This window comes from Sinocyclocheilus rhinocerous, unplaced genomic scaffold (assembly GCF_001515625.1).
Source record: "Sinocyclocheilus rhinocerous isolate Xijiao unplaced genomic scaffold, SAMN03320098_v1.1 scaffold1232, whole genome shotgun sequence".
In the NCBI taxonomy this organism is placed as follows: Eukaryota; Metazoa; Chordata; class Actinopteri; order Cypriniformes; family Cyprinidae; genus Sinocyclocheilus; species Sinocyclocheilus rhinocerous.
In genome coordinates this window covers 591,780-606,245 of record NW_015657490.1, presented here as the reverse complement: position 1 = coordinate 606,245, position 14,466 = coordinate 591,780, and the positions used below count along the sequence as shown (strand labels likewise).

The following is a 14,466-nucleotide window of genomic DNA, read 5'->3' as shown; positions in this document are numbered from 1 at the left end:
TCACCAGGTTGAGTTCATACTTTATACACACGAATAAAAGACACAAAAGCAGCTACATATAAAAATGTCACTATATAGTTCATACTGTGCAAACATAAAACTGTACATATAAAATACTACATACATTATAGTGTGCCGTTTGCTATTTGTACAAGCTGGTCGAGATTATTCTCACTGGTGTAATTTTTTTTTTTTTTTTTACATTTTGACTTGAATAAAACCAGTTCACTTAGATATTTCCACTTCTACATGTTTATAGCGTCGTCTAAATACACAATAAATCAGGTGAGCAGCTATTATACAATATTATATATTGTATAATAGTGTGTCATGTTGATAAAGTTTTTTTTTTTTTCTTAGTTTTGGTGTGTTTGTTTGGTCTGAGCCCGAGAGAGAGAGAAAGAGAGAGAGAGAGAGAGAGATGCTTAAAGACTAATTTCCATGCATGTTATTACTGTACAAGAAAGGCAAATATTGCATGCTCTGGAGAGAGAGAGAGAGTGAGTGAGAGAGAGAGAGAGAGAGAACGAGGGAGAGAGAGAGGGAGAGAGAGAGAGCGAGAGAGAGAGAGAGAGAGAGAGAGAGGGAGAGAGAGAGAGAGAGAGAGAGAGAGAGAGAGAGAGAGAGAGAGAGAGAGAGAGAGAGAGAGAGAGAGAGAGAGAGAGAGAGAAAGAGAGAGAGAGACAGAGAGAGAGAGAGATCGGGTTCTGCTCCGCCTCCCTCCATCCATCCGTATATAAGAGATGTGCTTTGGAGAGAGAGAGAGCAGAACCTCTCCACTTCTCCGTTCAGTCAGGATTTGTCCTCATCGCAGAGATACATGTCGTGCCGTGTGGTGTGAGTTTATTCTCCTGATCTGAGCAGTCGTGAGGGACTTTGGACACTCGGAGCTCTTTTGCGCACGGCCGCGCACGCGTTGACGCACTCCTCTGAACCCCTGCAGGAGGACTTTACAGCTGCACGAGAGTTTCCGACACTCACTCTTCTGCATGAATCTCTTCGACTCCTACCTGAAAATGAGCGACGAGCAGGACAAGGGTCTCTCCGACGCGCCCAGCCCGAGCATGTCCGAGGATTCCGCCGGCTCTCCGTGCGCGTCCGGATCGGGCTCGGACACCGAGAACACCCGACCGGAGCAGCACCTGAGAGAGTTTAAGAAGGATGAGGGCGACAAGTTCCCGGCGTGCATCAGGGACGCGGTGTCTCAGGTGCTGAAGGGGTACGACTGGTCTTTAGTGCCCATGCCTGTGCGAGTGAACGGCTCCAGCAGGAGCAAGCCGCACGTCAAGAGACCCATGAACGCGTTTATGGTGTGGGCTCAAGCCGCGCGCAGGAAGCTGGCGGATCAGTACCCACACCTGCACAACGCCGAGCTCAGCAAGACCCTCGGAAAACTCTGGAGGTCAGAGCATTCATTGTTTGTTTTGTTTTCTGTTTTCTTTTGTTTTTCTAGGACAACTCCAGAAGTTTCTTTTAGCTGCCCCACAAACTTACTGTAAATTGCATTGCTTCGTAGCATTATTATATAATGATATGGCAATACTGATAAGCTTGAGAAAAGGTAACTGTTTGGGACAACTTTAAAGATGATTTTCTCAATATTTAGATTTTTTTGCACCCTCAGATTCCAGATTTTCAAATATTGTCCTATCCTAACAAACCATACATCAATGGAGAGATTATTTATTCAGCTTTCAGAAGATATATAAATCTCAATTTCGAAAAATTGACCCTTATGACTGGTTTTGTGCTCCAGGGTCACACATGGTAAATTAGCCCTTACTTCACATGCACATCAGTGCAGAAAAAGTTGTGTAGTCGATAAAAACTTTTAGTTTTAAGAAATTTAGTTCGAGCTGGACTACTTCATTCTTTTTCTTAGGTGAACCCAAAAAGCAATAATCATAGTTGCAGGTTTCTTCATTGTTAACTGAATAAGCTAGATCTGAGTATTGATTATTTCTCGTGTGCTTTTGCAGGTTACTGAACGAGGGCGAGAAGCGTCCGTTCGTGGCAGAGGCTGAGCGTCTGAGGGTCCAGCACAAGAAAGACCACCCCGACTACAAGTACCAGCCCAGACGGAGAAAATCAGTGAAGAACGGCCAGAGCGAGAGCGAGGACGGCGAGCAGACCCACATCTCCCCCAACGTCATCTTCAAAGCCCTGCAGCAGGCCGACTCTCCCGCGTCCAGCTTGGGCGAAGTGCACTCTCCGGGAGACCACTCAGGTACTTGACTCTCAAGCAGAAAAGGCATGCGAGTCCCCTTGGCACCAAGAGCACCCTTGAAAATGTCTAGCGGCAGCTCCTTATGTAATGCCTCGTTGGAGGGGGAGGCGGGCGAGCCGACCCACATCTCCCCCAACGCCATCTTCAAAGCCCTGCAGCAGGCCGACTCTCCCGTGTCCAGCTTGGGCGAAGCGCACTCTCCGGGAGACCACTCAGGTACTTGACTCTCAAGCAGAAAAGGCATGCGAGTCCCCTTGGCACCAAGAGCACCCTTGAAAATGTCTAGCGGCAGCTCCTTATGTAATGCCTCGTTTGGAGCCCGCAGGCAAACTCATAAATCTTAACTGGCCTTCTTAACCTCGCTGTGTATCTTTATTAGCCTTCTGGTTGCGTCAGCAACATAATTCTGGAACTGCGTAGCTCAATTTGGTTTCATTCTTGTTCAGGTCAGTCCCAGGGTCCCCCCACACCTCCCACAACCCCCAAAACGGACCTGGCGTCCAGCAAAGCGGATCTCAAGCGCGAAGGCCGTCCGCTGCAGGAGGGCATCGACTTTGGTGCCGTAGACATCGGCGAGCTGAGCAGCGACGTCATCTCCAACATGGAGCCGTTCGACGTCAACGAGTTCGACCAGTACCTGCCTCCTCACGGACACCCGGGGGTCAGCGGCGGCGCGCAGGCGTACCCCGCCGGCTACGGGCTCAGCACTCAGGCCGGAGGGGCCTGGATTTCCAAACAGCAGCAGCAGCCGTCAATGGCCAATGGTGGAGAGCAGAGCCAAGGCCAGCAGCGGACGCAGATCAAGACGGAGCAGCTGAGTCCCAGCCACTACAGCCAGCAGCAGCAGCAGGGCTCTCCGCAGCATGTAGCCTACGGCTCCTTCAACCTGCAGCACTACAGCACCTCCTACCCCTCCATCGGCCGCGCGCAGTACGACTACGCCGAGCACCAGAGTCCCGCCAACTCCTACTACAGCCAGTATCCCGCTTTCAGCTACATGAGCCCCAGCCAGAGGCCCATATACAGCCCTACCCCCGACACGGTGCCGCAGCACTGGGAGCAGCAGCCCGTCTACACCCAGTTGTCCAGGCCCTGAGGGACACCCGCAGCCGGGTCGAAGCCCGGTGGGAGAACGCTGGAAAAGTACTGAAACGAACGGAATGGCTCCCGACTGTGCCTTGATTATATTTTTCTAGATATAATGAGACAAGAGAAATCCTCTGTGAGGACAGATTCCAGATACTTATTTTAGTATGTACTGTGTATGTGTCGCGTGTGTTTTCCTCAGCTGTGTCTGGGATTTACATGCAGCTGTCTTCGCCCCGGTGATGTTTTTGTAAAGACTCGTTTGCCTGATATTTCTCCTCTGTATATATTTGTGGGGGTTTCTTAAAACTTGGGCAAAGCGTGTTGATTTGTCAGATGTACAGTCGAATGCTTCTAGAGTCCGTGCCTAAGCGTCTGCCATATCAGCTGAGCTCTTGCTTCTGTGGAAACTGCCTCTCGAGTCCGTCTGTGCCTACAGAGATCACACTGCTGGAAGTGCCCTCCGCAGCTCGACCATTCCTCCAGTCTTAACCTCTTTAATTTATTCATTAGCGTTCATTTGACTTGAAAGTAATACTATTTGCGTTTTATCATTTACTCGGGCTAATCATTTACTAATTTGTGACTAAAAATGTTTCCGGAGATGATTGCGATTTAGTTGTATTGCCAACTTTAACCATCTCATTTATTTATCATTTGTTAATGTTTCCATTTAAAATGTTAATCGAGTTGACTTCTAATTGTGAGACCTGATCAAACCTTTTATAGAAACAACTGGATCTTCGTTTCTCAAACATGTCGACTTCTGCAGGCTGTTGGCTGCATCTCTACGAAAAACACCAGCATTTATTTCCTTTCCCTCGTTTTTTAATGTCATAAAGAAAAACTGTAAAACATGCCACCGTCTTAAAAGAAGCTTATCTTTTGTATCATATTGTTTGCAATAAAAAGAAAGATATTGAAAATATCCTCTGCTTTAAGATGTCTTTTTCAAGCCTGAATCGTCTGTGATGACTTTTTGTGGGATGTTCGTGACATTAACACACCAGCACTTTAATTTACTCATCCTACATCAGAGCATCCATTGGTGAGCAAGTGATGCAATGCTACATCTCTCCAAATCTGAGGACGAAACAAACCAGATGTAGACAGAGTTTGAGGACATTTTCAGCTAATTCTCATTTTTGGGTGAACTAATTCCTTATCCAAGTGATTAGACTTAACAACAAAACGGGGAAGGACCATATCAAAGTCCCTTAGCAGGAAAGTTAGTTCAGACCAGGCTGCTTCTTCTAGTCATTCAAGATTCAGTACTTTATTGTTATGAGCTCACCAAGAAAAATTGGTCTGCAATAAAAACATACAACATAAACACACTAGCAGAGACACTGATTACAACAACATAGAGTACAGTAAGTGCCATAATGAAATAGGCATATAAGCTCACAATGGTGACAGTAATATGAATAATCATGACATACAGTATGAATGTGAAAGGAAGGAAGGATTCATCCCGTAAAGACAAATGATTAAGAGGAATGACTATGAAGAGGCAAAGACTGAGATTTGTTTCTTTCACTTCAGGACCTCTTTGAAGGCCAGAACCAAGCAGCTGATAATATTTTACAGCTAGAGTAAATATCTCAGTTGATCTGTATCTGTTCTGAAACAACATGTGACGATGCAATAATGATTAGTAATAATAACAAAAAGTAGATTTTCATCAATCCAGCTATTAGCTAGTATGGCAAGATAGTATGATAAGTAGTGTGTTCGTCCATTTGGATGTCCATTTCAAAATATACTCTGAAAAAAATGATTTTCGTAAGAGATTAAAGCCCCATTCACACCAAGAACGATAACTATAAAGATAACGACATTAGCGTCCACACCAGTGGACGATATCGTTGGTTTATTCTAAGCGCTAGATTAAATGCTCGAGCTCGTTAGAGCAGGACAGATTCTGATTGGCTGTCAGTGTTTGTATCGTTCATCAGCTGGAAAAGATCGTTTTGAACGTGATTCCAACGATATCGTTTCTCTGTGCCTTTATCATGATAAGTAGTGTGTTCGTCCATTTGGATGTCCATTTCAAAATATACTCTGAAAAAAATGATTTTCGTAAGAGATTAAAGCCCCGTTCACACCAAGAACGATAACTATAAAGATAACGACATTAGCGTCCACACCAGCGGACGATATCGTTGGTTTATTCTAAGTGCTAGATTAAATGCTCGAGCTCGTTAGAGCAGGACGGATTCTGATTGGCTGTCAGTGTTTGTATCGTTCATCAGCTGGAAAAGATCGTTTTGAACGTGATTCCAACGATATCGTTTCTCTGTGCCTTTATCGTTATAGTTGTGGTGTGGACTCTGCTATTCTTTAATATTGAGAACGATTTTTAGAACGATATCTTTATCGTTATAGTGCTTGGTGTGAACGGGCCTTAAGTCTTGTTTTCTGAAAAATGTATCAAAATTATGTTCGTTTTTGTTTAAAACAAGAAAAAATATCTGCCAATGGGGCAAGAAAAATAATCTTAATTTAAAGACAAAACAATATTATTTATCTTGCTCCATTGGCAGATATTTTTTCTTGTTTTAAACAAAAACGAACAAAATGTTGATACTTGTTTTCTAGCACAAATATCTAAACATTCCTGAATCAAGGTGCATTTACTTGAGAAGCAAAATTACTTGAGATATTAAGTCTTGTTTACTGAAAAATTTATTAAAATTTTGTTAGTTTTTGTTTAAAAGAGGAAAAAATATCTGCCAATGGGGCAAGATAAATAATACTGTTTTGTCTTTAAATTAAGATTATTTTTCTTGCCCCATTGGCAGATATTTTTTCTTCTTTTAAACAAAAACTAACAAAATGTTGATACATTTTTCAGTAAACAAGACTTTAGTAATTTTGCTTCTCAAGTAAATGCACCTTGATTCAAGAATGTTTCGATATTCGTACTAGAAAACAAGTCAAAAATGCTAAGTAGGAAAATCATTTTTTGCAGTTGGTCACTCATTCTCTTCTAAGCAGAAATACTGTATATTCATCCAGGAATGGGTTGGAGGACAGCAACTCTTGATTTTGACATCGCAGATCCAAAAGTACACTTCAGCATACCGCCATGTTAAATAAGAGTTTAGTTTCTTCCTGAAGGCTTTTAATCAGGAGACATTTGTCTCCCAGAATGCACTGCAGCTGTGTTCAGACACAGAGCTGGAGCCAATGGAGAGCTTTGCGGGGCAGCTGTGTGGAACAGGTGTGGATCATCGCACAGATACGAGCAGCACCATATGTTCAACACATACATCTGTCCAAAGCAGAAAGAACACAGCCAGAGGAGTATCGGCGAGCGCTGCTGGATTCGTCTTCTCACTTTCTGTCTGTGTGCAACGTCAGCTGAACTTCTGCTGCTCTCCTGTGAAATCCCAGCAGTGCAGAGAGTGAATGCAAACATTATATTTAATCTGTACATTGACATTTTATACATTTGTCTGCAATCGCATATGCATACATTTTTACACACATTTGAACTTTCTCATGTTTTGAGTTTTCAGTTGTTAAATTTCAACATTACTCTATGGGTGAATCAAAAGAACGTCATGTGCAGTTTATATTTCACCTGGAAATAACTAAATCAATGCTGAAGATACATTGCTAATATACTAAAAACATGAGTACAGCAAGAGTACAATGAACACAATAACATCTACATTATAATGCAATGGTCACATCAACACAATCTCATTACAATTCGTAACTATTTTACATTTTGGCGAACTGGTGCCTAATTCATACGTTTTCATATGATCTGCTTATGTTCCTCTGACGGTTGTGTTTAGGGGTGGACCTTTCCAAAAAAAAAAAAAACTTTTTTTTTTTGACTTTTTCATATGATTCAAATTCTACAAATTCATATGAGATCGCCACCTCTAAAAATAGCTAGTTTTTCTGTGAGATCAGGTTAGACATACAAACCAAACGAAAAACACATTAGTAGCACACATCAGTCAACTGATAAAGAGATATAGTGGAGTTCAGTCATTACAATGGATACTAATAGATAGCATGCAGGGTAATAATGAGAATAACAGTCGTTACATAAAGAAGTACATCCAGACGCATTACAGAAATTTGATTTTTTGATGTTTTAAATGTCATGAAAAAAAAAACTTCGGTTACACTTTATTTTAAGGTGTCCTTGTTACAGTGTAATTATACAAGTACTGAGTAATATTAATTAACTACGTGTACTTACTATATGGTTAGGGTTTGGCTTAGGTATTTCTTGAATGTAATTATGCATTATTAATTGTTATTATAATAGTAAGTACATGTAACAATTGTAACAAGAACATCTTAAAATAAAGTGTTACCGAAACTTAAAATGTTTTTCTTCTTATTCTGGGATAAAATAAGACCCAGACATTGTTTTCGTCAGACTTCTTTACCTGAACATATCTAAATGGCTCTAAACAGAAAGTTGTGGTGGTAACAAACGAGCGCGAGGTGAGAAGCATAGTTAACATGATTATATTGTCTCTGGCTCCTGAATAATGCGCTGTAAAGATTGATGAACAGTGCAAAAACACTGAAACTCCCTCCTCAATGTGTCAACAAACACAGCCGCGCTCATGCGCAGAGATATCCAGCTTTCTGAAGCCCAGACTTACTTAATCACTGCTGGAACCAGAAACATTTGGCTGCCAGATTTCTGCCCCCCAACCCTCGCAGACGTCTTTAAAGCCGTCTTTTATTTGTGGTACTACAAATCGGCATGCTAAAACCTGGTTTGGGGTTATCGGGGCTCGGTTACACTTTATTAACCATCAGGTCTGTAACATGGAGGGCAAGCTAAACAAACAGCTGTCTCTTCCCTCTTGTCAGCAAGGTAATGCACGGCCAATCAGCAAAAACAGAGGCGAAACGGCTCAGAAATGCACTTGTTATGCGCCGGTTTCACCGTGTTCGCTGTAACACTTGAAATGTTTCCTCACTGTGTCATATGTGCACTTCAGGAACGTCTGCGACAGTAAAACTCCGCTCCGAAACATTAGCTGAATGTTTACAAGAGTTGTGCACCCGTGAGTCAGCGCCAAGCTGTTTTAAAGGCCGGCCATGAGAACAGAGTCTGCTCCAGGAACACACTGCTGCATATCAATGATGCTTACCGAGAAATACAAAGAGAGAGGGGGAGCCATGAAAGGAGGGAGAAAAAACAAAAACCGACGAATGAAACCGGGCTGTGAAATATGACAGCCCAGCAGAAAGGGAGGCCATATTGTAACAATCGTATTCTGCGGTCATTAATCGTATCCTGCTGTTCCTGCCTCCCTGGCAGTGTATGTCAAACACATTTCCCCTTATTCTCTTCTTCCGCTAAGACTTAGTGCGAAGATACTGAAAGGCTCTGGCATGCCGTTCCCAGCAGTGTTGGGGAAAGTTACTTTTAAAAGTAATGCAATAATTACAAAATTGAAAATTGTAAAAAAGCATTAATTACAATATTGCATTACTCCATTAAAAAGTAACTAATTTTGTTACTTAGTTACTTTTTATGGAAAGTGATGCATTGCGTTACTTTTTGTCGCCTGGGCTGGACTTGCTTATTTATTTTTAATAACAACAACAACAACAAAAAGTGATATCCTCCTGGGACCCAGGCATAGACGTCTGTCCTCTGTCGAGGACATTATATTTTAGTGAGACCTACATGCCGCAGTTTTAGTCTGGATGTCCTGTTCAGAGCACATTCAGGGTTTTTTAGAGAGATCAAATGTTTGGAGGTTAGATCATAATAAACACTCCTTCTGCTTGGTCTTTAAATATGACTGATATCGACAGAATGATCAAATTTAGCACTCTTAGGGAAATATGATAATGTTTTGTAATTATCACTTAAATCTGGCTAATTTTCAAATTGTTTGTCGTGAATAAACATCTCAGAATAATGTGATGGGGTTTCAAATCGGAATATGACTTTTCGTTACGAAACCGGGCGTAATTTTCATACATGTCTTCTGTAGAGGACACCAGGACAAACGGCTGTTAATCAGGCATTTTGGGGAGACACAACAAGAAATTATAGATCAATATTCCTATGAAATATGAGATATTCTTATGAAAATGTTGCAAATTTATTACTCCCATTATAACACTTCTTTTTTCATTATGGTTTGCCCAAAGAACACATTAATATGCAAATTAGATGCAATATGTAGATACATTGTATAGAATGGGAATTCCAATTTATGGACATTTTACACATATATTGCATGAAGTACATTAGTATATCGAATCATTCTGTTATATCTTTCATAACATAGTTGAGAATCACCTTTGTACAAAGTTTTTTAAAAAGACTTTCGAAGATATTGAAAGGCTCTGGCATGCCGTTCCCAGCAGTGTTGGGGAAAGTTACAATGCAATAATTACAAAATTGTAAAAAAACAAAACAATAATTACAATATTGCATTACTCCATAAAAAAGTAACTTCGTTACTTTTTATGGAAAGTAATGCATTACGTTACTTTTGCGTTACTTTTTGTCACCTGGGCTGGGCGTGCTTATAACTTTTAGTTTTTTTGTTTATTAAAAATAAATCTTTTCATCAACCAAAAGTGAAATGAATAAGGCTCAGGCTGAAGGAAGTGACTGTCTCTGCTCTTTACTGTCAGTCAATACATGGGAAAACAAAGTAACCGGCGTTACTTATTTGAAAAAGTAACTCAGATATTTTGTTGTCAATTTAAAACTAATGCGTGACTTTAATAGTTACTTGAAAAAAAAGTAATCTGATTACGTAACTCACACTACTTGTAATGCGTTCCCCCCAAACACTGGTTCCCGGACAGCATGCTGATGCAGAAGCAGCTTACCCTGTCCAAAACCTTAACCTTTAAAAGTCACATAACAATGGATTAGGTCAGTGCTAAAGGGAAAGTCTGCTCTGCTTCCAGTGTAAGCAGCCCATGGGAAATACTCAGACACAACTCCAAGGCATATGACATTTGAAAAGTACAGATATGAAGCTTTCCTCCTGTGAATGCGAGGGAAAATACAGGCTCCAGCACAGGTTATAAAACGCTGATTCATTTCAACAAGAGCAGCAGTTCAAAACCTCGAGTAAGTAGAAAGATCTTGAGTTTCAGTTCTGCGCAGCCTTGACACCCCCCCCCTCAAGCTTTGAGAAAGCCCTTTCGGTTTTACACTTCTCACGAGGAATCATACCATATAGAGTTGGTTTGTAGATCCTCAATTCATCAAACACAAGCACTTTTCTCTTTGAACCGTTCACACAACCGTTCCTACATAATGATGGGGGAGCGAACTTGGGCAACACTTCAGATTAGGGAACACTATCACTGATTACTTAGATGCTTATTAGCATGCATATTACAAGCATGTTGGCTGTTTATTAGTACTTATAAAGCAATGCCTTATTCTGCATGACCATTTTTAGATCCCTTAATCCTACCTCAAACCTAAACTTCACTACCTTACTAACTATTAATAAGCAGTAATTAGGAGTTTATTGAGGGAAAACTTTTGGTTAATAAGTGTTACCCAAATTTCTGTAGAAATCATTAGCAAATCATTTGTTAAACCATTCTTAAGTACCATTATTACGTAAGCATTATTGCATAAATTGCTGGTTTTACGAATGATTCACCCAGAAATCTGTTCTGCTTTTGTTTCACGAATGAGGCCCAGTGAAAATCTGACGTTGGGTATACTAATGCACTGTAAAGCTGGCTGAAGTGACTCTCTGAGGGTTTCTGCGTTTGAGCCAGTGGTCACCTTCTGTGGAACTGAAACAGTTGCCTTTGCCCTTCACACGTGATCCAAACTTCGCTTCGTCTCGACACATGAGGCCTCTTGTTGATCCACCGCGGCCTTCGCTAGTGATTCCAGCACGCCGCCGCTGGGTTCCTGGACTCCTCATTTGTCATAGTGATTGACAGATGAAGCCTCATGCCGATGACTGATGGGTGAACACTTTCTCTGGCAGCACACGGGGCGTACATCTTGACTCAATTTGACACAAGTGTTTTCTGAGCTGCTGTTCAGCTTTACTGCGCTCATCTCCAGGAACACGGGCAAGGATTCAACAGTAGGTCAGAAAGATCTGGAAACTTCCACCCATCTGCGTTTTAAAACCTCGCAAATTACACCGGATTTCACTGCAGTGAAACCAAACCCTAGCACGGTTTATTTTCTCCATAGATGGTAGGAGACAGGCCTCTCGTTGGGAGAAATCATGAACGCTGTACGAATGCAAGAGGCGACTTTCAGTTAACAGAGATACTCGCATCTGGTTTCTACAGCAGCGCTTACCCCAGACTGTGCTTGAGCAGAGAAATGCCGTTTTTACTCTGATTTGTATTAAGAAGCTAATTTTATAGCTGATTTGGCATTCAAGTAGACAGGAGCCGTAGCGACATTCACCTCTGGTTGCTACTGAAATCAATCGCCATAATCTCTAGAACAAACACTTGTTTTTGTAAAGCAGCACTAAATGCATGCAGCCGGATCACTGGCTATAGGAGGCTCCTGACAGATCTCTCGACCTGCGGCTCTGTGGTGATTGATCGGCACTGAGCTGGGCTCATCCATCAGACAGTCATCAGATGGGTGGCATTGTTTGGAGGACACCCGCCGTGCCCGCTCTAGGCCCAGGCACTGCTGTACCAGCATGGGAAACTAATTCACATCACACATTACACGTCAGATGCAGATGTGATGCCTGAATCACATTAGATCAGGGTGTGCATTTGGGAACTTGAGGATGAAATGAGTATGACTGACTATTAGGCACATGGGCTTCATCTCTAACTCGTCATCCATAAGTATTACAGACACAGCAACCCAGTTCAGCATTGGGTTACAATAAAACTGTATTGGGTTAAGGGATCTATAATATAGTCATGCATTAATATGTGCTTCACAAGTACTACTAAACAGCCAGTATCCGAGTAATATGCATGCTAATAAGCAAGTGTTTTCATGTTTAACAGAATTCATTATTGCTATTTTCTTTACATAAATTCAGAACTTTGTCTTACTGTTGTCCAGTTTCTTAGATTCATGTACTGTAAGAATACATATGTTTATTATGTCTTTATCCTACAGCTTAGCCAGTAGAAGATCAATATCACGTACTGAAAGTTGAGAGGCCTGGGTTAGCGATGTACACAGATGAACTGACCGCTGCAATAACCACACTTCTGATCTGATTCTCACCCCTGGTTATTATTCCATATCCTGTTCCTGTTGATGTCGATTCAACTGTTTGGCTTAGATGTTCTTTGTACCTTTAGCTTTATATTTGTGTGCATTATGTTTTTTGCTGGTGAAGCTACTATCTATCCTCATTACATGCGGTGTTAAAGAGGGCTTGTAGAAGACTCAGGTTTTTAGCGCTGTAGAGACATGTTAACTGCCACAGTATGTTAAGCCTTCTACCAAACCTTATTCTGCAGACGGCCAATATGACGGTCAGCCCCAGAGGTGATCTCTGGATATTGTCAGGCCATGTGTACATTCACACAGTAAAACATCACTCAGAGCGGTGCATTAGCCTGACAGGTGGCGCTACTTATCACCCGTCCAGCACACGCCGCTATAGATCACACCTGTCATATTTCCATAATAGCTGAAGGCACCTGGAATCATGACCAAGCCAACAGGCGGGAGTCTGGCAGCAGCTGAAGGCCTGCATTAGTCTTGGACCCCATTCACGTCACTACATTGCCAAGCGAGAGTGGAGCACTTCACTCAACCGATCGTCTTTTACTGACACGATCACAGTTCTTTTGATAGTCCGCTTTACAACTACATGTGAACTAACTCTCATTAGAGGCTGTTAGGTTAGGGTTAGGAGAATAAGCTGACATGTGGTTGCAAAGTTGTTTATAGTCAGCTGAATGTCTGTTGGAGGATCGTCAAAAGAAATGAGAGTTAGTTGACATGTAGTTTCAATGTTACTTACAGTCAACAGAATGTCTAAAGGGGACTATCAAAATAAAGTGTAATCTTACTTTGGGAAGTTTTAAAGAAACTAAAATGAAAATTAGCCCATGGTTTACTCGTAATCGTTAACATTTTCATAAGTAATTGTAATTTAATTACACATTTTTTCTCAGTAACTGTAACGGATTACAGTTACATATATTTTGTAATTAAATTACGGATTTTAAAGCACGAAAAAATATTATTAAAACATAATGATTTAAAAAGTACAAAAAGTAAAATTTTTGATTTGGCATTATTACAAAGTGCACACTACAACAGTGTACTTTGGAAACATGAAGATGAATGTGTACTTTTTTAAGTACTATTTTTATTTCATTAATATTTGTATATTATTAAGTACATCTTTTAAAAACATGCTTTTAAATCTGCAAGTACAGTTTTTTAAAATATACTTTTAATATTTGAAGTTCACTACAAGTGCACATTTAATACAATTAAGTGCACTTATTTTTTTTTATTTTTTTTTACAAGGATAGGAAAGTGGTTTGGATTATTATAATTTTTAGAATATGCTGTTGTGTTGTGAGTCACGCCTCTCTTGTGCAGTTTTGTGTGCGGCGTTAGTTTCTATGTAGCCTTTTCCAAACCGGTCACTTATTAGCTTCCTTTTCACTTAAGTTATCTGTTCCAAAGTAACTCATTTCACTTTTTTAAGAGAACACCTCTGACAACATTCGTGTGGTGCTTGTCTGTGTGAGACTTGACCCACCAGACAAAACTCAGTTCTGATGATTTACAGCAAACGCAGACCTCTTCTGATATGAGATATCATTCATATCTGTCAGGGATTTGTTCAAATCCCCAACTGTAAGTATGAACAAACGTAATAGTTTGAGGTTTGGAGATTACATCTAAAACCACTACGGCGCTTTAGTATGGATAGAAAATGGAGGGAAACTTTAGAGCTCCACAGAGAGTGAATTCAGTTATATTAAAAAATGTCCTGGCTCTTCCGAGTTTTATAATGGCAGTGAATGGGTGTTATTTTTCAATAGTCCAAAAGAAGTCCAATAAAGCACATCCATCTATCATCAAAAGTGCCTCACACGGCTCCGGTGGGGGGGAATAAAGGCCTCCTGTAGAGAATCAATGCGTTTAAAAAAAAAATATATCAATATTTAAAATTTTGTAATTTTATAATTTAAAATTT

General features: G+C 40.9%; 1 protein-coding gene across 1 annotated transcript; it reads left to right on the top strand.

Moving 5' to 3' along the window:
* Positions 1–766: 766 nt before the first annotated feature.
* On the top strand, positions 767–4,210 carry LOC107721061 (transcription factor Sox-9-B-like). Its single transcript, XM_016528917.1, has 3 exons — positions 767–1,402; positions 1,980–2,227; positions 2,674–4,210. Exons 1-3 carry the CDS (start codon positions 990–992, stop codon positions 3,321–3,323), a joined length of 1,311 nt encoding a protein of 436 aa, XP_016384403.1. The 5' UTR covers positions 767–989; the 3' UTR covers positions 3,324–4,210.
* The last annotated feature ends 10,256 nt before the right edge of the window (positions 4,211–14,466 follow it).